Source organism: Halichondria panicea, chromosome 7, assembly GCF_963675165.1.
Source record: "Halichondria panicea chromosome 7, odHalPani1.1, whole genome shotgun sequence".
NCBI lineage: Eukaryota > Metazoa > Porifera > Demospongiae > Suberitida > Halichondriidae > Halichondria > Halichondria panicea.
Genome location: NC_087383.1, coordinates 5660545 through 5683727, shown reverse-complemented (window position 1 = coordinate 5683727; position 23183 = coordinate 5660545). Strand labels below are relative to the sequence as shown.

The window sequence follows — 23183 nt, the reverse complement described above, 5'->3', positions numbered from 1 at the left end:
ACGTACAAGGGAGTGGTCTGGCCCTACGTCTTCACTTTGTTATGTCACATTTTTTAGTAGGCACACTTAGAAAATAATGGATGAAAAAAGCATATAATTTATCAGGGCCTCATAGTTATACATGTAGTCAGTAATAATACCACACATGCTCATTCATTGTCAATTAATAAATGATTGCACGCCTGCATGGTAATCATTAATTCGATGAAAATTATTATGACAGAACTATAACGCATGGCATTGCTATAGCTATAGCTGCATGTACTACTGGATTTTTATTTGCACTGTTATATATATGATTTTTAGCTATAAATTATAAAGTATATAAATTGCATAATATTAATAATTATTATGCATTCCGGTATTACTACACTCTCCATTATGAAATGGCAGCATTAAGAAAAAGAGCTAGTGCTGCACCTTACTCGAACCATGTTAATATCAACCATAAATTATTAATAATGCCACAACCCGGCCAAAATATTTTTGCACTTGTTACGTGGTTTTTGTACATTTTTTCATAGGTACATGTACCAGCATAGATTTACCTATGGTACTATTATAATAGCTAATCATACAGGTGGCATTATATTGCCACCTTCAACTGTACATACATACATGCATGTACTGGATTTTATTTGCAAAATAATTGGTAAGAATAATAATTATCAAGCCTTAGTTATATATACCGTATACTGAGAAAAACTGTGAACTGGAGCGAAGAAATCGACAGTACAAAACACTGCTGTTGCTATTGGAACTAATGTAAGAGGAGCTAGTGTGGCCATGTTCAGCTGGGTTGGGTTAGAGGGTGATTGGCCGGGTTTATAAACTAATGACAAAGAAGGGCCAAAAGTTATTGAGATCAGTATGTACAAAATGTATGTGACATTTTTGCGAGAGTCATTCGATTTCTAATCATAAAAGATTAACTTGAACTGATTCAATGCAAAACATAAGTTTCAGCCACTTATATACAATCGCAATTTTCTACAATAATACTCTTTGGTTTCACAAATTCAATTGTTCTGAACTAAATCAGTTTGTCCATGAGTCAGCTGCTACTCATTAGTCTCCCCTGTCCCTGGAGGTAATGTACACTCTGATATCATCCCTCGGCTCAGTCACAAGGCCGTGTACCTGTGCATGGAGAAGGGGTCAATAACGTCACGTTGTCAGTATGTAGTGGTTAGATCATGGGCATGAGCAGGCATGAGGTATCGATGTGTTATAATAGTGTCCCTAAACCCCACATGATTAGATCATTGGCTAACTAGAGCTAGCAACATTGCACTATAGGAACTATAGTGCTAAACACATGCACGTGAGATCTCAGTATTAATAGCCTAGGGGTATGAAATAGGTATAGCATTAGACCGAGTGTTCGCCTTGTGCCTGTTTATTGCATAAAACACGAGGATTCTCATTAATTTATATCATGACGACCCCTTAACAAATAATGCCCCGAGGCTATATACGCAACCATGTAAGTAACATAACACAGAAGGACTGTAGTAGGGTCACAATGAGTCATATAGCGTCATACAGCTCACGTGTATGTCATGTATGTTACTTTCCACACAGTGTTAACTGTACTCGTAATTATAGGAAGTTCGATACTTTCCTTTATTATGAACTCTTGATAGTATAGTCAGGTATAATTATAGTGGAGCCTTCTTAACAGCTAAAGAAAGGCCAGGTCCCAAATGAACAGTTAGTAGTGTACAAAGCATCCTCTCAACAAAGGCCACCTCTGTTATAAGGGCCAACACATTGTACCCCAAAAGGTGTCCGTTACAGAGGGGTTCCACTGTAATTATGGAGTGCCAGAAGAACAATAATTATTGTCTGATATACTAGACTCTGATGTACCTGTATGACATCCTGTCCGGGGACGGGAACTATTGTAAATCGCTGGAGGAGGATGGAAATGATCACACCCACTTCAAAGTACGAGAACTGGTAACCAGGACATTTGCGTTTACTGTGCACACCAAACGGACAAAACTCGTTACCACGACGACCTTTGGGGTCAAATCGGTCAGGGTCCCATCTGCAACAATTGTTAATACAGTCGTTATAAGGGCAGGGGCTGAATAACTAAAGACGACATACACAATGCAGTGGAAGTCCGAAATAGCATCGCAGATGCAGATGCATAGCGGGGGATGTGTCAAAGCACATAACATAAAGCTATACTAATAGCTTTTATACACACATTATAATTATCATAATAATTATTTTTAATGATGGTGATTTTTTGCATTACCTTACTGTTACTATTATAGACGGGAAGATTTTTCTCTGTTTTTTTCATTAATTTGGCAGATTTGTAGCAAATTCATTGGCACAATAATTATTTGTCAAAAGATGTACATGTATAATAATAAGTTCAGAGTCAGATACAGATAAAAAAAAAGGGATAATAGCTAGAAGGTGAAAAAGGTTAGCATACTCTCAAAAGTATATTTTCATTAGAAAAAAGATCATTTATTATCAGCGCGTACTTAATTAGCGTTAATTACAAATTCCCTAAAATTAGTACCCGTTAATTAAGTTTGCTGCATGCAGGCAGAATCCAGAACAACAGGGAAACTCAAAGAGTGGGTAATGATCGACCATGACTGTTGGTAAAAACAATCAATGCCAAAAGTCCGAGTCTAAATTGATGCCTGCATCAGCAGAGCCTTACAGCTCTCTTCTCACTCTTGCAGCTACCGATAGCTAGCGTTCTAGTGCAGAGCTAACTACTAAGTAGAGTAGCAACACTCAGTGAACAAGTTTGGCTACGCACTCTTCTGTAAAGGCTGCAATTGCATTCCAAGTAAGCAAACTAGAGGCACAACTCGAGAACCAAGCATTATTTTGCAAATCCAAGAAAACGCTACTAGAAGCCTATAGAAACTCAGCACTTCATTGATCCTTGAGCAGCTGTAACAGTCTACACACAAACACACTACCGTATACCTCGCTTGCGCATGTGCACCGAGATTTAAGATTGCGAGAGCACCAAAATTAATTTATCTACACAATCTTGTACAAACATAAAAAATAATTATTTCCCAACCCAATCCAGTGTAAATGACCTACTCACTTGTCGACAGTGTCTCCCCAGACGACCTGATTCTTTAGCCCCACCCCCAGAGCATGGATCATCGGAGTCCCACGTGGGATTTTATATCCGACCACACCCACATCCTGTGCCGCGTAACGGGCAGCCCATGGAGCCAGAGTACTGAGTCGAATGGTCTCATCCTGAACCTGGCGAAGGTACCTACAAGGGGGAAGGGGGTGGGCTGAACTCTGACCTCTACTTAATAACTATAATTAGAGTATTATTTTGTAATTACAAAATAGTACCGTCATAATTATGGTAAAATGAGAGCACTGTATCATGAACCCATCTCTTACGTGTCTGTCCTGAGGGCGTATTGCTGGAGTGCGTCTCCCCTCCCCCCACTAGTCTCATGAACAATCTCAGCACACAGTCGATCCTGTACACACACACACACACACACACACACACACTCACACTCACACTCACACTCACACACACACACCCCTCACACACTCGGCTCAAGAAATGACTTGCGTCTTGAGAAATAACTACATGTACAAGTCATGTAAACTACACTATTATTATTACATGTATTTTGGAGAAAAATTTATATTCAAGGCCTTGCGTTTTTACTACAACACTGCAACAAAAAATTAATTATAATTTAAGGGGCTGGTCACCTGTGACTGTGGGTTGTCTGCCAAATACCATAGCAACCATGTAATCATGTATCCCGAGGTATGGAATCCTCCCACCAGAAAACTGATTACGTCAGCCGTAATCTGAGGAGGGAGAGCGGAATAGTTTCACTGTAATACTCTATGTTGTTTAATTGTTGCATAATTATACCATGATAGTAATAATAACATCTTCTCCATACAAAAGCACACCATTAGAAAGGTAATTCTGAGAGCTACCTAAATCAGCTAAAATTCGGGAAAAAGTGCGCAAGCTTTTGTAACATTGATGGATTTCACCCATGTATAGAACTTCTACATACTTTATCATCCGAGTCGTAGTGTTGTAACATGGCGTCGATAAACGGGATGTCCTGGTGACCTTTGCCCTCTCTACGAGCTGCTACTATCTTGCGGATGATCTCCTCTATCACACCTCTGGCTGTGAGGAACAACCTCTCTCGTTCAGAGCCACTCTCCGGAGCACCCTCCTGGACAGAGGTAGTAAAATAATGTAATAGCTAGGAAACAACTTTATTTGCTATTGGTAATACTAATCGCCTAAATTACTGCTCATGAACTCGGGAATTGCTGCGAATGAATACAAATAACCTCGACAAAAAGACGACTTTTGTATAATCGTTAGGAAAATAATTAATTCCACGCAACTAAATGATTATATTGACACGCTCCACACACCCGCCCACACACCTCCATTGTTCTCCAGCAGATGTGGTACGCATCAGTGAGCCGACGAAGTTCATCATCATTCTCAAATATATCGCCAAGGCAACTACGAGTGATTCCTTTTATGGCAATGGGGAAGGCATGTTTTCGTATAAGAACTTCTTCAGTAGAAGATAAGTTTTCCCAAACAACCTCCGTCTCCTGTTGTGTGTGTGTGTGTGGGAGGGTGTATTTAGTGTGGTGTGTGTGTGTGTGTGTGTGGGAGGGTGTATTTAGTGTGGTGTGTGTGTGTGTGTGTGTGTGTGAGTAGCAAATAAAATATCGCTATATAGATGACCAACTATTATGCAAATGCACGTTGCGTCTGCTGTTAGCAATGTTTGTGGAAGCAATTTTTGTGTAGAATTGCTATACGATACATAATTATGGTATGTTTCCCGCCCAAATGTCCGCTATATTATTATACTAATCGATTCTTACCAGAGCAATTTGGACAAAGTGGGGAAAGTAAGATTTGAGGTCTTCTCCCTTGAGGGTGGGGAAGAGAAGCTTTGACCTTTGAACCCAGTCTTCATCATTAGCATACTGAATACTGTATTTTGTGATGAGTGGCTCAAACCCCCAAAACAGCTCTCCTGTGAAGTGGGTGGGTGTGGGTGGGTGGAGTATGTGTGAAGTGTGAAGAGATCAAGGACACAATAAAATTTATAACGTATTATGAATGATTATAATTATAATTAACTCACGGGGCCTGTTGACAAAGAGGACACTCTCTTTGAATGCTTGAGGGCTGCATAGAGTGACCACGTGAGTCTTACCCCACCAGAAGGACGATACGGGGACCCTACCGTTGTCATGGAGATGAAGCAAGAATTGATGAAGACTTCCATACTTGGTCATCATTACCTCTAGGTCTCCTTTCCTAAATGAAAAGAGTGTGTACAATCGAGAGTTGGCTCTCTAATTTTAGTTCTGATGGTACAATCTGATAATCTGAAAGCGAAAGAGCGTTTTCAGATGGTATGTGCAAATCTGGAAGAGCCATAACATTTGCCTATAATTACAAAAACCATGCAGTAAAGTGTAGGGTAGTGCATACACTTGACATGACTCACTCTTCATGAGCGGGCGGCTCGTTCCATCGTGGTATGGTCTCAGTGGACTGAGCACTGATCAACACAGGCTGTGTAGTGTGTGAGTGGGTGTGTGGGTATGTGTACGTACGTGTGGGTGGGTTGGAACAGTGCAAGTAAATTAAGGACCTCTAGATTACCAATTTCTTATCAGAGCTATAGTAAAGTGAATCGGTATGAGATATCTATCTGTTATGCTATTAATTTACATGATATAAAATTAATTAACTTTATTACATGCTTATGTATTGCACCTTTGCTTTGCTGTTTGACCCACTGAAGTAACAAAAGAGCAGGATCACAATAAGACCCACTACTGCAGTGAAGGCGAAGATCACAAAGTCGAGCATTTCGGTGGCTAGGCAAGATATGTAACAACACAAGTTCAGGGGTCAGAGAGACTATTGCGCATGCGCTGATGTGTAGAATCAAGATCATCAATGTGATTGGTAAACAAACAAACTGAAATAAATCACACACTCATAGCTACCTAAAAGTCTGTCTATAAAAAGTTCTGGCATCATGAAATCATTATGGATTTTATATATAAATAATACTAAAGAAGTACGTAGCCAACAATGCTCCCAACAATAACGATAAATCCAACAACACCAAACACAATCCCAGCCGTTGATAGAGCAAATGAGATGTTTTTGTTGTTGTTAGCAATCTCTGGGTCTCGTGCAGAGTTAGCCTAATGTGTATAATTATGTGGGGAGAATGTAATTGTATCAACTATGTACTGAATGTATACTTAATAATGTGAAGCTGTTATGATAATTGTATAGCTATACTGTACAGGTGAATAGCTATAAATTATTATTAATATACCCGTAAAAATCTGGCCATTGTGTACTATATTGACTATATTGCATTGACTACATGCAGGTATGCCTTATATAGAATAAGGTGCTCACCATAGAGGCATAGATCATTGCAGGTATGGAGCAGAAAAGACACCACTGACAACACACTGTACCACAAAGAGTCAGCAACAGGGCTAAGGTGTATGCTCCAGATCCAGCATTACCAGCTGATTCAACGGTAACCACGGTAGGTTGCTGGGTGATCACCACATTGGTCTATAGAAGATGTATAATGTTGTATGCGTGACTGCATGCACACATGCATGCAGTTTTACTGCATTTATATAGCAGTCATACAAAATTAATTGGCCTGCCTTATAATTATAGATGAGCCAAATGAATAAACTGAGGGCAATTAACTTACAACTTGTTTTTCCTGGAGCTCATAGGGACCTGCATAGTAAGATGCATGATATTATTTGTTAGCATAATTAATTATAGTATACCAGTTGAAGGATAAAGTCCTGGTTGCTCAGGCGTGTTGGGTGGATATATATAGGCAGGCGGTTGAGTGTTGGTTGTGGTGATAGTTGAAACATGTGCTGCAGCTGTAGAAAGACATGACTCAGTAATTTTAATTGTGTAACATTACCGCTTCAAATGCGAGTCACCTTCACCTTGCAGTGTGTTGTCCATTGCGACAATAGAATTGATGAGCAAGACTGAGTTGAATCAAACGATTGTAACTAATTAATGTATATGGCTTGAGGCTATAAAACTAGCATTGACATGCATGCATGCTTGCAGAGTTCGGACCTGCTTATATACCAGGCAACTACATATGCACATGGATTTGTACTGAATGTGTATGTATGATTATCCACTTTCACAATTTAGTTAGCTGTACTCAATTCAACACAATGCAAGTGAAACAAAACCTATTATAGCCGGCATTAGTCGTCATTTCATATAACAATTATACTGTACACCTGAATCAATGTGAATGTTGCTCATTCAGAGTTAATGATAACAACTATATATACCCTCTAGAGATCTATAGGTCAACGTTCTTGCAACCATGCATGCACTATTACACCATCATGAAATAGTCTACATCAGTAACATTATCATAATTATAATTATACAAACATAATACTTCGGCATATTAAACGTACCTAGTCTAAACAATGATGTTCATGCATTAAAGTTCTTAGGCATTGCATGTATTGTATCAATGAACGTACAACTCAATAATTTCCAGGGGACTGTCCCCTTCAATAGCTACCGCTCTATTGCACATGCTTAATTCAATATCATCTGAAGATGAATGAGGGAGTTGCTTGCAGAACCACGGTGGGTTGTTGAACTGACAACAAGTACTGGAACCCCCACATCCCTGACCATCCCACAGCGGATCCATATCGTAAAACAACACGTCAGTCGCTGCTTCTCTACTACCAGTATCACAGAAATAGTCTTGTCTGAAAACACTTGGCACTGAATTTACAATGAGGTTTGGTCGCGTGCAAGGGCAAATATATTCTGTACTGTTGGTAGTCTCATCTCGAGCAACTACAAAGCTCCAAATTATGTCCGGGTCGGTATTGTCATTAGCTAACGTCAACCATGCTCCATCAATAAAGATAATGGAACTCGAGAATCCTGTACTAAAACCACGACTGCTACCTTTCTGATAACCAATAACACGGCCGCACACACGAGAGTAATTTTCTTGAGGGACTTGAAATTGTGTACGTCTACAGCCGAATCCATCACCATGCCTCCCGCAAGTTCTTAATGGGGGATATTCCCTTTTAATTAAGGTGAATCCGCTCGGACAAGTCTGATTTGGATCTCTCATATCGATATTGGCTACTCGTGTCCATCCTCCCGTAGTGTTGCAACAAGTTTTTGTCATGTCACAGAACACTTTCATAGGACTGCCCCCAGTTTTAGTATTCTGTATCCAGAATTCTCCAGATGGTTTTTCTCGAGGGATGTCACTACAAGAGGTTGCTGGGTTCGCCGAGGTACTACCAATAAAACTAGGGCCATTATCAGTGGAGAAAGTTTGATTGTTGATAGCGACATTATCAGTGGAGGAAGTTAGATTGTTAATAGCGACATTATCAGTGGAGGAAGTTAGATTGTTAATAGCGACATTATCAGTGGAGGAAGTCAGATTGTTAATAGCTGTCTGTAGTTGCTTTATGTCAGTAGCCAAGTCTGCAACTAATTAGTAAAGGTGCATGCGTGCATAATGATGGGTAATTAACATTTTTATATAGCACTGTATACACTCCCAATATAATCATTGGAATGGCAGAGATAATTATAGCTAGCTATAAATTATATTAGAGTTATGCCATGTGATGTTTTGATAGACATGCGCACCCAGAGAAGGTCCGACATAATCGATATAGTGTGTCAAACTTATGAGTGGGAGAGTCAACTTATGCATTTCATATTCAGTGAACTGTATAACAGCTTCCGCCATTCAAAGGAAAAGCTATCTATACATGCACCATGCATGCATGCGTGAAGCAATTAACACTATAATTTATGCTTATTTGATAGCCTTCATCTGCCAATTTTTATTTAAAAACGGGAAGAGAAATAAGCCAGGTAAAGATTGTATACATGGGGATCCAACGAATTTCAAAGACTATAATATACATTATACGCAGGGATACTTATACTCAGTATTTTACCGTATTTCCGAAAAAATCACTTGTCACCACAACAACGTGTACTAGCTAGGTATATAAATGCTGCCCTTTGTGTTGCTCTGCTTGTATATAAAATTATGTAGTGACCCAAACATTATAAGGGTGAGGACTTTCTGACGCTATAGAAATAACATGGTCGCACTCCAATATCTAGCGGCTCCGGATCCCAGTACAGTTTATCAGCACATGACAAGCATGCATGCCCATGCAGATACAATTTTTACCAGGCCTGCATGACCTATTATAGCAAATAGACGAGGCTAGGAAAAGGCATAATTATGAAGAGCAAACCTTCAATACTGATGATTTTGTTAGTTCATCGATCAATGCATTCCATACTTCAGTTGGGGAGGATAGTGTATATCATTGATCACCCAATTCAAGTATGTATTTATTAAACTACATACCTTGTTGCTGAAGTGAAACATTTAATGCTTGAATTGAAGAAGTTACGTCTTGCAATTGCTTGGTCACATTCAAAGTAGCTGCAATTAAGTTTAATGACAAGCGCAAGCATTCTCAAATCATCCTTTTACAATAGATTTGAACAGCTACATCAAAAATGTCATATAGCTATACTACATAAGTACGTGTGTATAACCACCTTCTATTTCTTGTATTCTGGCCTTGACTAAACTGTGAGTGTCCACAGGTAAGCCAGTGCAGCTGCCTGCAGAGAATGCCTGGGGTGTGTACCGGTGACAGCTCGTCAGTACAACCAAAACACTTGCTATCAGGAACTTCAATGGAGTCATAATTGACAGCAAAGGTATGAGAGGTTTAGCAAAACTTTTCAGTATTGTGTTTTAAGCGCATGCGCAACTTGTTATAGCCTGATTATTATAGTATTATATAGCCGCGGGTTGTAGATTAGTGACCTCTGGTGCAAGTGATGAATTTTGTTCCACTTGCATCTCAAAGGTCAGCAACTACTGTGCGTGTGCAATCTAGCTAGCTAGCTAGCTAGAAAAACAACAAGTCTACCAGATTGCTCACTTCTATAGCTAGCTCTCCTTCATCATGAGCAGTGTGCCCTTCTACGCTATAGACACTTCTTGTCGGTCTGCTGAATGCTATCACTCTCGATCTCCACTCTACAAGGCCAGGAGACAAGTACCGGTACCAGCAGCAAAGCAACAAGAGCCCCAGGCCACACCTGAGGCTACTATAAAACTTAACTTCATTGCAAGCATTCTGCAAAACTGTGAGTTTTATGTTATCATAATTAAACAAGCTTGAATTCAGGTTCTAGTCAAGTCATCGACTGTTTTCATTTATAATTAGATCTATATCTACTATACTAACAGTAGTCCACTAAAACATGTAAAGTATCTGCTGTACTGTGCATTCAGCTATTGGTAATATAGGGTAGGTGGTGATTTTCATGTTTCGTTTAAAGTTGTACTGTCATTAGTTTGTTAAATAATGTTATGTTCGTATCAGTAACTGATCAGATGTGTTTTCTTCCTCCCAGTCTACAAAACCCCACCCACTCACTCTCCTAATGCCACCGCCACTAGCAAGTCTCTTCCCGAGGCACCGAGTGCGGACACCGTTTCCATGGTGCACAGCAAGTCATGGCCGATTGCCCCCAATGACGACTACTGGAGAAGCTGGGTCTACAAGAGATGACATATTGAGGAAAACTGTGTGTTGTGTTTTAGTGTCGCTGCTGTAAATATTTTTGTTCCGTCACATTTTCTGTTTAATGTACAAGTGCCATCATCACATAATACCCATAGCCCAATGCTATTAGACTATCTAGCTACACAATCATTATTACCATGCAACCACTTTGTGTATGGTGCTAGTGCAACATTTGTTCCTTCTAGTTTCTGTATGACATGTATTGTTATTGTTTACTCTATTCATCACATTACATCACATGACATTGTTGATTTTCCTGAAAAACAGGTATAACTAGATTCACTAGACATACCAGTAATACCACATTGTACTTAATAATGATATTCACTAGCCAAAATAGACCAAGCTGTTATGACAAGAGGACAATTGAACTCTCGTGCATGATAAGCTGTGGCTTAAAAATGAATTAATAGCATGTGTGCATGCATGTGGGTGAGAGGTGTGTGCAAGTGTATGGTTAAAATAACCTACACTGTCTTTGTACAATAACTGATCACATGCAGTATGTACATCAGTGAATGCATGGGAGAATGATTACACGAAGTCGAAACATTACATTACAGGTCAGTCAAAGCGATTCCAATCTACACTTCAGATGTTTAGCCTTTCCAACCACTCACATGTCTCATAATAATCATACATGCATGCATGTACTTTTAGTATGACAATATAAAACAGTGTAGACAGTAATAATGGCCTGCATAGCGCATATGGTCAACACAAGGGATACCATAATAATATCACTTACAGGTAGTATCCGTACACACTCCTGTTGACTGACATTGTGAAACATTATAAATAACGAGAAAGTGTCCTCGTGCAACGTACAGTCCATATTCAATTGCAATGTGCCCTAGCCGTTTGCAGCTCGATCAAGGCAAAAAATAGAAATGCATAAGTGTACTGTTACACAACAGCATGTGGTTGTGACGTAGGTTGGAAGAAACACCTACTACGGTTTTAAGTGGAGTTGCGTACTCTTCCTAATGTACATTTTTATCTCAAGTGTTTTTTTGCCATTAATTTACGATAAACTTTATATTGGGAGCAGAACAGTGAAACCTCGAACAATGATATGAACATGGACACCTCTTTCACAGAGGAAGTGTTATTCTACTGTCTGCAATGGTGTTTAAACACAACCTGCAAACCCAGTAATGCTATGTGATGCCCAAATTAAAGTGCTCCAGGCCAGCTATAGCTAGGGTTCTATATAATTATACTGACAACCAGCTGGGACAGTCCAGAAACTAGTGCTGCTGCATTGGCAATACCTCAATTAGAGGGTGTACTAGATCTACCTCACAATGAATTAGAGGGTTGACTACAGCCCACACTTGTTTGACCAGTTCAGCTTGCATAGAGGGTTGACTATACAGCCCACACTTGTTTGACCAGTTCAGCTTGCATAGAGGGTTGACTATACAGCCCACACTTGTTTGACCAGTTCAGCTTGCATAGAGGGTTGACTATATACAGCCCACACTTGTTTGACCAGTTCAGCTTGCATAGAGGGTTGACTATACAGCCCACACTTGTTTGACCAGTTCAGCTTGCATAGAGGGTTGACTATACAGCCCACACTTGTTTGACCAGTTCAGCTTGCATAGAGGGTTGACTATATACAGCCCATACTTGTTTGACCAGTTCAGCTTGCTGGCACATGTTATTTTATAATTATTATAGCAGCAACAATTATTATCATACAGTGAACAGAAACCCACACCCTGGTATAACCAGCTACAGCCCTACATATGCCTCTCACATACAGTTTATAATTATTCATAAGTCAAGCAGTGCAAACATAATTAATATGGTCAGATACAAACAAACACATACATACAACACTACAACACATTTAGAACATGTTGAAAACGTGCCTATAATAATAATACTGATGTTGTGTACATATTTAGTCTCATGGAGTATGGCACACGGTACGGTGCTTTAGGTCAAGAAAGCGTTGGCAACTGGGTTGCTGAGGTAGACCTGGGAGCTTCCTATGACAAGGGCAGACTGTTTGTCTCTGAAGTACCTCACCAGATCAGGTATGCTATCAAATTCACGATCCTTAGACTTGACCTACAGGGAAAATTATATTATTAATAAATGGATCAGTGCATAGCTGCATGCATGTAGAGGATCCGGTAAAGCTAACCGTGCGTGTTGTGTCTGCTGTGAACTGCTCAACGGTTGTAACACCAGTTGAATACGCTTCTGGCCAATATTGTATGGGAGTTGGCTAGTATAATTACTATACTTTGGTACTAACTGTCGCTGTCTTAATTGTTTAATTTTTGTGTGTAACTGGAGCATCATAGCTACATGCATGTACATTACTGTGGCTAATGAACTTCATTAGGTTAAGCTTTGTCCCTTGTACTGTACAGAGGTGTTGTTTCCGTTTATGTGGTGAAAGCCTTAGCAGTGATAATTATGCTTTAAACTTTACTAAGTAAACTGTACTATTAATTAGGGGAGGTCAGAAGGTCATGCTGGGTCATGTTGTTTTATCTTAGCCTTTACACTGTAAACACACTGTGACAATATTATATACTATACATGTACTAATGCACTATTAGTGGGTGTTCAATACAAACACGTACACCATACATATGCATGGACTCACAGCACAAAAAAATTAATGTGCATCCTGTATAATTACTCGCTACATTAATGTCCCCACCTTGCCGTGCTTGTCCATGAGGAGGAGGTGCTGTATCTTGCCTGAGGCCATTCCAGTGAGTACGTATTGACCGGGTTTCTTAGAGCTCTCTCGAACAAGAAATTCTCCGTCTTTTATTAGTAGGGCTTCGGCCTCGACGCGATTGATGGGCCCGTGGAAATAGGTCTGACGAGGGAGTGGAGCAAGTGGGGCTGTGATGTGTGTGTGTGTAGGGGGGGGGGAGGAAATCTGATGTCTAAAACGGTACTTGTATACAAGTTGATGCACGTACGTACGTACATGTATTAAGTTTGTTATTCATGATATGTACATGTACAGCGAAAGCTGTCTAATGGCTGTTATACCCAACAGTGGCTGTAATAAAGAGGTGGCCTGCTAACATAGGTCCAAACACATGCTATGGAGACTTTTGGGGCTCATTAACCTAGCTGGCTGTATTATAGAGGGTGACTGACTTGTTTATAGGGGCACCACAATAGACAGGTTCTAAATATTATAGTGATACCTGTCTATTGTGGTGTCCCTGTCAATATTGACACATCCGTACATTCACCGTTCATTTAACTTTCAAGTTTATAGAGAAAGTGATTTGTGTGCAGCCTAATGAAAGCAAATAGCACTAACTGTCTTTATAAATACAGTGATGTCTTATTCTTCAGAGCGTATGTTATTAGTCGCTATTGTTTGGCTAATTGCTACATGCACTCACAGCTGGATCCGCTCACTTGTCCGTTGCCTGGGATACGGTTATATATAGTATCATCAAATTTGGGTGATCTCAGTGGTACATGGCTACATAGGAGACAGAGGAATTAACATTAATGACAACGTAACTATATGAAAGATGAGCTACGTGCATGTGCAATTATAGGCAGTATTATTTCATTCTTAATCAATTTTAAGTGAAACAGAATGTGGACATTTACAATAATAATTATTGTTAAATAAGCCACAGAAAATACAATTCTAACTTACCGTACGCACACTCAATGATTACACACATGCAATCACTGCTACAAGTGAAACGGAATGTACACATTATGATCAGTCAATCCTGATAGACAAGCAATATTACTCTTACCTGACAACATGTTCGTCTCCAGCATCAACATCATCATACACGTTCTCATCATAACCATTGCCGTTTGCAACACCATCGTCCAATCGTAATTTACCACCCAAGACCTCTGCGACGTCATCATACACACCAGGCCTTGTTGCTCGTGGTGACACCACTCTCTGTATAGCTAGAGCATCCGGCTCATCATACACGCACTCCAGGTCAGGGGGACTTTGTCGGAGGGAAGGTTTTGGAAGAACTTTTGGTTTAAATGCTTTAGGAGGTTGCGTTGGGGAGGGTGACACTGTAGGGTGGGGGGTTAGGATTAGGGGGTTAGTGTTGGGGAGGGTGACACTGTAGGGTAGTGGGGGGGGGTTAGGGTTAGTGTTGGGGAGGGTGACACTGTAGGGTAATGGGGGGGGTTAGGGTTAGGGGGTTAGGGGGTTAGTGTTGGGGAGGGTGACACTGTAGGGTGTGGGGGGTTAGGGGGTTAGGGGGTTAGTGCTGGGGAGGGTGACACTGTAGGGTGTGGGGGGTTAGGGGGTTAGGGGGTTAGTGTTGGGGAGGGTGACACTGTAGGGTGTGGGGGGGGTTAGGGGTTAGTGTTGGGGAGGGTAACATTGTATGTGGGGGGTTAGGGTTAGTGTTGGGGAGGGTTTGTGTTATGTAGCTTTGACACATCCACCGAGGCATCGGCACCTAACTGCTTCATTAACTTGGTGGTTCATACGACTTGTACATGTACCAAAGAAATTACCCGCTACACAGTGCCATGCAAATGATCATAAAGGGAGTGCAATAATGACTCTACGTATATGTACCTTGTGCGTTTTTAGGAGGTGGTGCTCTATGCACGGAGGGCTTGGACGAGGTTATAGGTGGGCGTGGTGGTTTAGGTGGGTGTGGTTTAGTCTCTGGAGTTATCTTCCCATTGAGTCCAACATTAGAGTAGTCATGTGACGGTATTGACGGTGTGAGATCAATCTGATTCGATTCGTTAGCAGTGGAACCTTGTTTAATACTCACCAGTGGCCTCTCCGCATACGTCTCCTCGTAATCATCAATGGCAGGGGGTGGTTTGATATCTAAAGGGTGAGCATTGAATAAACAATCTAATAAAACAAAACTAATACGTACATGTACGTAACATAATTATTAATTGTAACACGAGCCTACAATATTTTTGCTGTTTGGTAGTGCTACAATGATTATGGTGTGGTACTAATTATATTGGGCCCAAATAAAAAATAAAAAATGTGGTTTCTAATTAATTGTTGTCAGTGCTACGATAATTATACTGTGGTTAGATTTGTATATACTACTTACTTGATGTGGTGACCTCCCCGGGGTCAGAGTACACTCCGTCACTAGGATACTCGGCAGGCATAGTGTCGTAGGGGTTACCCAGGCGAGCGGCCACACCTACCGATCCTTTAGCAGAGGAGCTACACGAGACGGCTTCTATGTCAGGAGGGAAGTTTGGGAGGTTGCCGTATGGGTTGCTCTGTTGTCTAGAGGCAGGGATGGGTGGCTGTGTGTGTGGGTGAGAGGTGTGTAGTGTGTGTGGGTGTGTATAGTGTGTGTGTTGTGTATGTGTGTCTATAGTGTGTGTGTGGTGTGTGTGTATGGGTGTGAGGTGTGTGTGGTGTGTGTGTGGGGGAGAGTTATTATTATCGCATGTTACTGTATGTACATAGTTTTAGTGGAATCTCAAATAATAACTTTTGTCCTTGGTACAGTACAAAGTTGGATATCGTACAAGATTTAATAAATGTATAGCTATATTATCGTATACCGTATAGCGGGTAAGTTTCGTGGGGTAAAAAATTTGTTCAACTCGAGAAACGGTGGTATTCGTGAGTAAAAATTTCGTTTAGTCTCGTGGCTGCACGGCATTCCTACGTTCCGATAAGCCACGCCTACGTTAAAATTTCGTGGAGGTCAGCCTGCCCACGAAAATAACGAATATTTTACCCCACGAAAATTACCCGCTATACGGTACACTAAGAGATGTATATGTACACTACATACCATACATGTAAGTAATTATACAGTACTGTGTAACAATGTCATGTATCAGGTTTCAAATACGAAGTTGCAAATTGCAAGTTTTCACAATTGAAAGACAAGAGTGAGCATGTGCATGTGCATGCAATTTCCCTGCTTTGCATAAAATTAAAAATGCAATCAGTTAAGTGTCATTTGCATTCGAAACCCGATATACAGAGTCCCCTATTCAGAGGGTTGAAGGTTGAATTACAGTTCACACAACTACATGATTGTTTATTGTGACAACTTACAGGTACTGTGGTTGGTATCTCGGGTATGTCAGAATAGATCCCAGAGGGTCCACTATCACCAAGTCCATCGTAACAGGGTGGTGGTGTGGGCGGAGTTACAACCTCCTCGTCTCTATGACGACCATGTGACGACCTCCAAGAATCACTACCTTGCACACTGCACAAGATAATAACACAAATTAGAAATTATACAATCGAGGACGTATGAAGAGAAGACGGCATGCAACAGCTTGCGAGCAAAAACTGTACATGTAAGTGGGCGCGGTGGAATTTACTGACAGTAAAAATAGATTTCTGATTTTGCGTAAAGTACGTGTGCAGATAGCTATAAATAGATTGAACGCGGTTTTTGCTCGCACGTTGGGCTAATAGAGTTGCATGCCCTCTTCTCTTTCATACGCCCTTGGTACCACACAACACACAGCTATAGGACCTTGCTTCTTACGTTACCATACTAATAATTGCAGTGCTACAGAGAAGTTTCAAACACGCCACTATAGTCTCTGCATTGATTCTTCCCACCTCAGCAAGGTGAGTTGTACGTGTATTAAACTGTCACACGTACCCTAGTTTGAAACAAGAACAGCGTATTATAAGAGTGGGGGAATTTGAAATACACTATAACTATTATGTAGCGTATTACTACGTACATACATAATTGCTTTTTTGGTTTACATTGCCATGACATATCGAAAGTACCCAGAGTCTCAAATTAGGAGAATAGATACCACAGATAAGACACTTGGTCATGTGATTTCTTTTGTGGCATAGTAAAGAAGTCGATGATAATCTAAGATTATGGCTACAAGTTCAGACCAATCGATTGAGAAACAATTAGGAACACTCGCAGATCACCAGACTTCACTTGAGTCCTCTGATGTGTTCAGAATAGACCCGGAGGAAGATATGGACCAACAAATGGAGAGATTGATGGCAGAACTTAACAAACTACCGCAAGAAATGAGAACCACTTTAGATGTCAACACGATCAAGAGAAACTATCAAAATGCCAAATCTATCAGTATTCTAGTAACTGGTAAAACAGGCACAGGCAAGTCGACACTAGCTAATGGCATTCTAGGAGTGAAGATCCAGAGAGAACGAGTGGCCATTGAAGGAGCTAACATCACTGGAGCTTGCACTACTAAAGTCACAAAGTATGAAACCAGAAAAGGCGAGATAGCTGTGGCGCTTTGGGACAGCCCAGGACTTCAAGATGGAACTGCAAATCAAACAGACTATCTACGACAAATGAAACAGCAATGTTCCAAGAGAGATCTAACAATCTACTGCATTAAAATGATTGAGACCAGGTTTGTGCAAGGTACAGATAATCCGGATATTATAGCCATGAAAAAAATTACAAAAGCTTTTGGGAATGACTTTTGGAAGAGCACAGTCATCGTCCTAACGTTTGCTAACTCGATTGAAGCTGTAAATTACGACATAAAATACTTATCGCCTGAGAAAAAAATCGAAGAAATTAAAAAAGTTATCAGCCAGTGGATAAATCAGATCAAAAATATTTTGATTAAAGACGTGAAAATCCCCAAAGAAATAGTGAAATCGATACTGATTGTACCAGCTGGTCACTACATGGAGCCCCACATCCCAGGCTGTCGTTATTGGCTATCAAATCTTTGGTTTCATTGTGTGCACGCCATCTCCTCACCCGAGGCAAAGGTAGCTCTCGTGAAGATAAACTTCAGTCGTATCAAGAGAGAAGATTTGATCAACGATGAAGATTTTCAGAGGGCACCAGAAGAGCAGCCGATAGTTGTGAACAAAGAAGCTTACAGTACGATACTGAGAGGTGTGTTAGGGGCTATAGGGGGCGGCCTAGCAGGAGCTGGTGTGGGAGTAGGTGTGGGTGTGGGAACGGTAGGACTCATTCTGCCAATATCACTGCCAGTGGGTATTGTATTAGGAGTACTAATCGGTTTTGTTGCTTGCGTTTGACGTTTTAATTTAATTTGTAAGAACGGCAGCAAATTGTATGTGAAAATACTGATACCACTAGTGTACGTACATAGTTAATTTTTTCAGTGATCGACATAATACTATAATACATATTTTCTGTTTTTGAACTTTAATTTAAGTTACATGTCTGATTGACTTTAGTTTAGTGACCTAATGACAGAATGCTGATTGGCTCACCTATCAGAGACTGGTAATGGTTGAGCTGGTGTTCGCGGTTGCTTGAGGTACATCTTGTATCTCAGCTCAAAGGCTTGTCCAATGGTGGCTAACACGTACTGAGAACTGTTGGGGCATTCAAACACATGGCATGCTGTGTGTGTGGGTAGGTGTGTGAGTGTGTGTGGTGTGTGGGGGGGACACAAGGAATACTGTGTGTGTGTTAGTGTGTGTGTGGGGGGGGGGGGTACTAATGATTATATAATGAAAGCACCCGGGGTGCTGCATGATGCCTCGTTGGAGCAAGGTTTCATTTAAAATCAAAAATTTGGACGGGGAGATTTGGGTATACGCAAATGTGATGCTGTCAATCATTATTCTACAACATTTTTGGGGAGGAAGCTGGGCATTTTGGGGGGGGGGCAGTTCAATGCACCCCTGCCCAAACCCTGTGGAGGTGTTATATAAAGCTATTAGCTATTAGCAATAGCAATGAACTCTTAGCAATAGCTGTTATACACACATTGATAACATTTTTGATTTACTGCAATCAGGCCAGAATCACAGGGAAACTCAATGAGTGGGTAATGATCGGCCATGATTGTTGTTAAAAAGGATCGATGCCAAAAGTCCAAGTCTAAAATTGATGGCTACATCAGCACAGCCACGGAGCAGTCTTCTCACTCTTGCAGCTACCAATAGCTAGCGTTCTAGCGCAGAGCTAACTACTACAATCATGTAAGTAGAGTAACAACACTCCATGGACATGCAACATTTCTACGCACTCTTCTGAAAAGGCTGCAATGGCATTCCAAGTAAGACACACAAACACAGTACCGTATACCTCGCTTGTGCATGCGCACCGAGGCATAATTAGGTGTCAGGGCCATCTAGATTGATATTCTATCTTGGGTAAAGGTCTCAAAAGTTGAAAAGGCATGCAGCCAGTGTGTACTGGAGACTACACTCACTGCATGTATAAATGCACACAATTACACACACACACGCACACACACACACACACACACACACACACGCGCACACACACACACACACACACACACACACGCACGCACGCACGCACACGCACACGCACGCACGCACGCACACACTAGCAGTATATGTACACAAACCTACCTCTGCTGTGTACTGGATCTTTGGCTACATAGCCTATGAAGTCAGAGGTTGGCTGGGGGGGGGGGGGGAGAGTGGTAACTATAGTGACACACTCATAAGAACCTGTCCTGCTAATACTCTATACTGTATGGTATAATTATTATTATAATAGTGTACAAAGGAGGATTACATACATAGGGATTGTTAATGCTTATTACCCTAACACGTACCCCATAATAATTTGCAAATGTTCAACCACCTGACACCCTCACCCACTCACACTCATACTTACACACACCCGCACGCACACCCACACTCACACACTCACCCCGTCTCCTCCACTGGCGAATGATATGGATGGTAGTGAGTGATTAATGACCTCTGCCCCCGTGAGCGTGGATATCCTCAGAGAGTCCACAGACACTGACAGATTCATATCACCGGTAGTGCGAGTATCAACCTCTGTTAGGAGGAGAGGGGATAATCCTGATAATGGTGCTATAAATATACAACCCTTTTGAAAACCTTTTTTAGAGACAACGTAATATAAGTCAACCACTATAGCTACAGTGTACACAGTGCATGGGAGGACCACACTACATCTAGTCTACACACTGCATGTCTAACATTTCTGCCATTCGCTTTAAAATGTTTGCTCCAATCAAGGTGAAAATGGTTGTACACGTACCTAAATGTGCATGCATGCGGTAACTGAATTGTGATATTAATTAAAATTTTGGTCAGCTGGCATGAGGAGCAAGAGAGGTAGTCTCAGTGTGTGTACACTCCATTCATAACAATGCAGTGACTAGCGTACAGTGTAACCATGCACTATTAATGCCCACCCCTAAAGAAAGGCCAATTAACTGTGATTTAAAAGCCAGGTCCCAAATAAGCAGTTTGTGTACAAAACAAACCGCTCAGCAAAGGCTAGTAGCTATGGTAAAACATCATTGGGTTGATTTGCAATGCATGATGTTGGCTCGGTCATTATTATCATTATGAGGTAATAGTAACAGTTACAAGATGTATAGAGTTACCACAAGTGAGCTCACCTCCAAGAACCTTAGTGATCTGCTTGGGTACCTGTGGAAAATAAACGGTTGCTTTGATTCAGTGACGATCACACACACCCACCCACACACACACACACACAGTTAAACAGTTAGTTACGTACAATAATTAGCTGGTAATTTCCGGGGACAAAATGTTCGTGGTTTTCGTGGTTGGAGCTCTGACCACGAATATTTTACCCACGAATGAAGCGACGTACTTGCCTACCTTTACCTGCAGTGCAAGCAGCTAGCAACCACACAAATATTATACAAAGTGACTAAACATTGCTCAACCACGAATGTTTTGCCCCCTGAAAATTACCGGCTACATACATACATGCTATACGGTACCAAGTCATTGGAAAACATTCTACAAGTGTACAGTGTGACTGTGTCCATGCTTGTCCCATGTACTTCCCATGTAGATCTAATTATCAACTAGTGTCGAAGGTTAAAATAACGTGTACATGATACGAGCCTACCTCACTGGCCACCATAGCTTCCAGATTAGAAAAAACAAAATTAATTTCACGACTAAAATATGTATTCAGTAGCTCTTAGGAAAGCCTATCCCATGGTATGCTCAGATCAAAGGGACCCTAGCTTTCATAGCAAACTGTTTTTTTTCTTCAGAATGACATATTTACGGACCTACACAACTGTACACACACACATCTTTGATAAACAATTTTACAAATGAAGTACACATCTCATGACAATTACGCCCTATGTGGAAACACTAACATTGTTAGTGACAATTAATACATACACTTATAAAATTAATGTACTAAACCAAGCACAAGTGTAGCACTTGTATTGGCAGTGGTACTAGGCACATGCTTTAGTAATGTTAGCTATTTTAGGAAACTTGTTTGATAACTTTAGTTTGCCATATATTAGTGTGTACACGTATACATCCATACTATATATGCTACACGTACATGTACATAATTATAATTACATACATAACTCACAACTCACAGTGTGGTAATCGGTACAATCATAAAATACGCACTTCATTCAGATGGTGATGTGAGCTAGCTAGGTGAATGGTTTTTACTACTATAAAAAATTAAACATGTGATCCCAATATACCCAAACAGAGGCGACCCATTACACACATGACTGCACTTGCGCTTCACTGCATGACACTACTTAGGCAACATTCAATCTTAATGGAGACTAGCAAATTAAATGAACCTTTCTCTTCTTTTGTCCCATGAACACTTTTTGAGCAGCTTCAGCAAGTCGCAGTATGGCCTCTCTGTTGATGAGGTGTGTGTGTGTGTGTGTGTGTGTGTGTGTGTGTGTGTGTGTGTGTGTGTGTGTATGTGGTGGGTGGGTGGGTGGATCAGTGTGTGTGTGTGTGTGTGTCTTATGCATCAGAAGATAAGTTAACAATGTACTATAGAGCTTACTTTGTGATCTGTGTTCTCATACTGAACTGAAGTGTCCGCATTGATTGCTTCACTTCAACACAGCCGAGGTACTGTGTGTGTGTGGGTGTGAGTGTGTGTGTGTGTACATACGATAACAACCACTCACATGGTGCTGATCAAATTTCTTTACACAAGCTAAATCTTACACCCTACTGTACTGGCTTGTAAAAAGCTTGTAAAAAGCTTGTACCAAAGACCACAGAGTTTGTAAGACTACAAGCACAAGTACACTGCACTTACGTAGACTTCATAGTCTATAAAGGATCCTCGCATAAGCTCTGTGTCTTCGTGTAGCCAACCCGTTGGTGGCCTCCGCAGAAACGTCCCTGTTGAGCTCCAGTCGCCAGCAGAAGCAGCGGGGACACTATCTTTGTTTCGTCTCATTTTAGCAGCATGTAATAAGTCTAAACCGTTACTTTATAGATCTATATAGTTAGCTAACTAGCTAGTGCAAAGTGTATGTTGTTGTCCAAATTTGTCCACTGGCCATTGGCGCATGAATGTCAGAGCATGAATGTTGTCGCTTGAGAAACGGTCGTTACACTGAAAAGTGCAAATTTGCTAAGCATTTTCCAGAAGCTCCATAAACGACCTGTGTGGTCAAGTGCAGACATCATGACATTGTGTAATGTGTTTGTGTGTCCATTTGGGATT

General features: G+C 40.9%; 3 protein-coding genes across 3 annotated transcripts; 1 reads left to right on the top strand and 2 right to left on the bottom strand.

Moving 5' to 3' along the window:
* Positions 1 to 928: 928 nt before the first annotated feature.
* Positions 929 to 5970, bottom strand: LOC135338441 (cytochrome P450 20A1-like). The gene is made up of 11 exons (XM_064534561.1): positions 5810 to 5970; positions 5538 to 5605; positions 5169 to 5344; positions 4903 to 5057; positions 4447 to 4623; positions 4059 to 4226; positions 3739 to 3840; positions 3412 to 3494; positions 3095 to 3274; positions 1873 to 2053; positions 929 to 1140 (listed from the first exon to the last, which is right to left on the bottom strand). Exons 1-11 carry the CDS (start codon positions 5903 to 5905, stop codon positions 1069 to 1071), a joined length of 1458 nt encoding a protein of 485 aa, XP_064390631.1. The 5' UTR covers positions 5906 to 5970; the 3' UTR covers positions 929 to 1068.
* A 1500-nt stretch (positions 5971 to 7470) lies between these two features.
* LOC135338440 (SHC-transforming protein 1-like) lies at positions 7471 to 23052 on the bottom strand. The gene is made up of 16 exons (XM_064534559.1): positions 22770 to 23052; positions 22509 to 22579; positions 22291 to 22354; positions 21091 to 21121; positions 20364 to 20497; positions 20057 to 20108; positions 18941 to 19073; positions 16784 to 16940; positions 15810 to 16014; positions 15305 to 15568; positions 14505 to 14787; positions 14133 to 14215; positions 13424 to 13614; positions 9695 to 12819; positions 9498 to 9575; positions 7471 to 8593 (listed from the first exon to the last, which is right to left on the bottom strand). Exons 1-14 carry the CDS (start codon positions 22911 to 22913, stop codon positions 12685 to 12687), a joined length of 1947 nt encoding a protein of 648 aa, XP_064390629.1. The 5' UTR covers positions 22914 to 23052; the 3' UTR covers positions 7471 to 8593; positions 9498 to 9575; positions 9695 to 12684.
* On the top strand, positions 17358 to 18889 carry LOC135338442 (uncharacterized). Its single transcript, XM_064534562.1, has one exon. It carries the CDS (start codon positions 17582 to 17584, stop codon positions 18740 to 18742), a length of 1161 nt encoding a protein of 386 aa, XP_064390632.1. The 5' UTR covers positions 17358 to 17581; the 3' UTR covers positions 18743 to 18889.
* Positions 23053 to 23183: the final 131 nt, after the last annotated feature.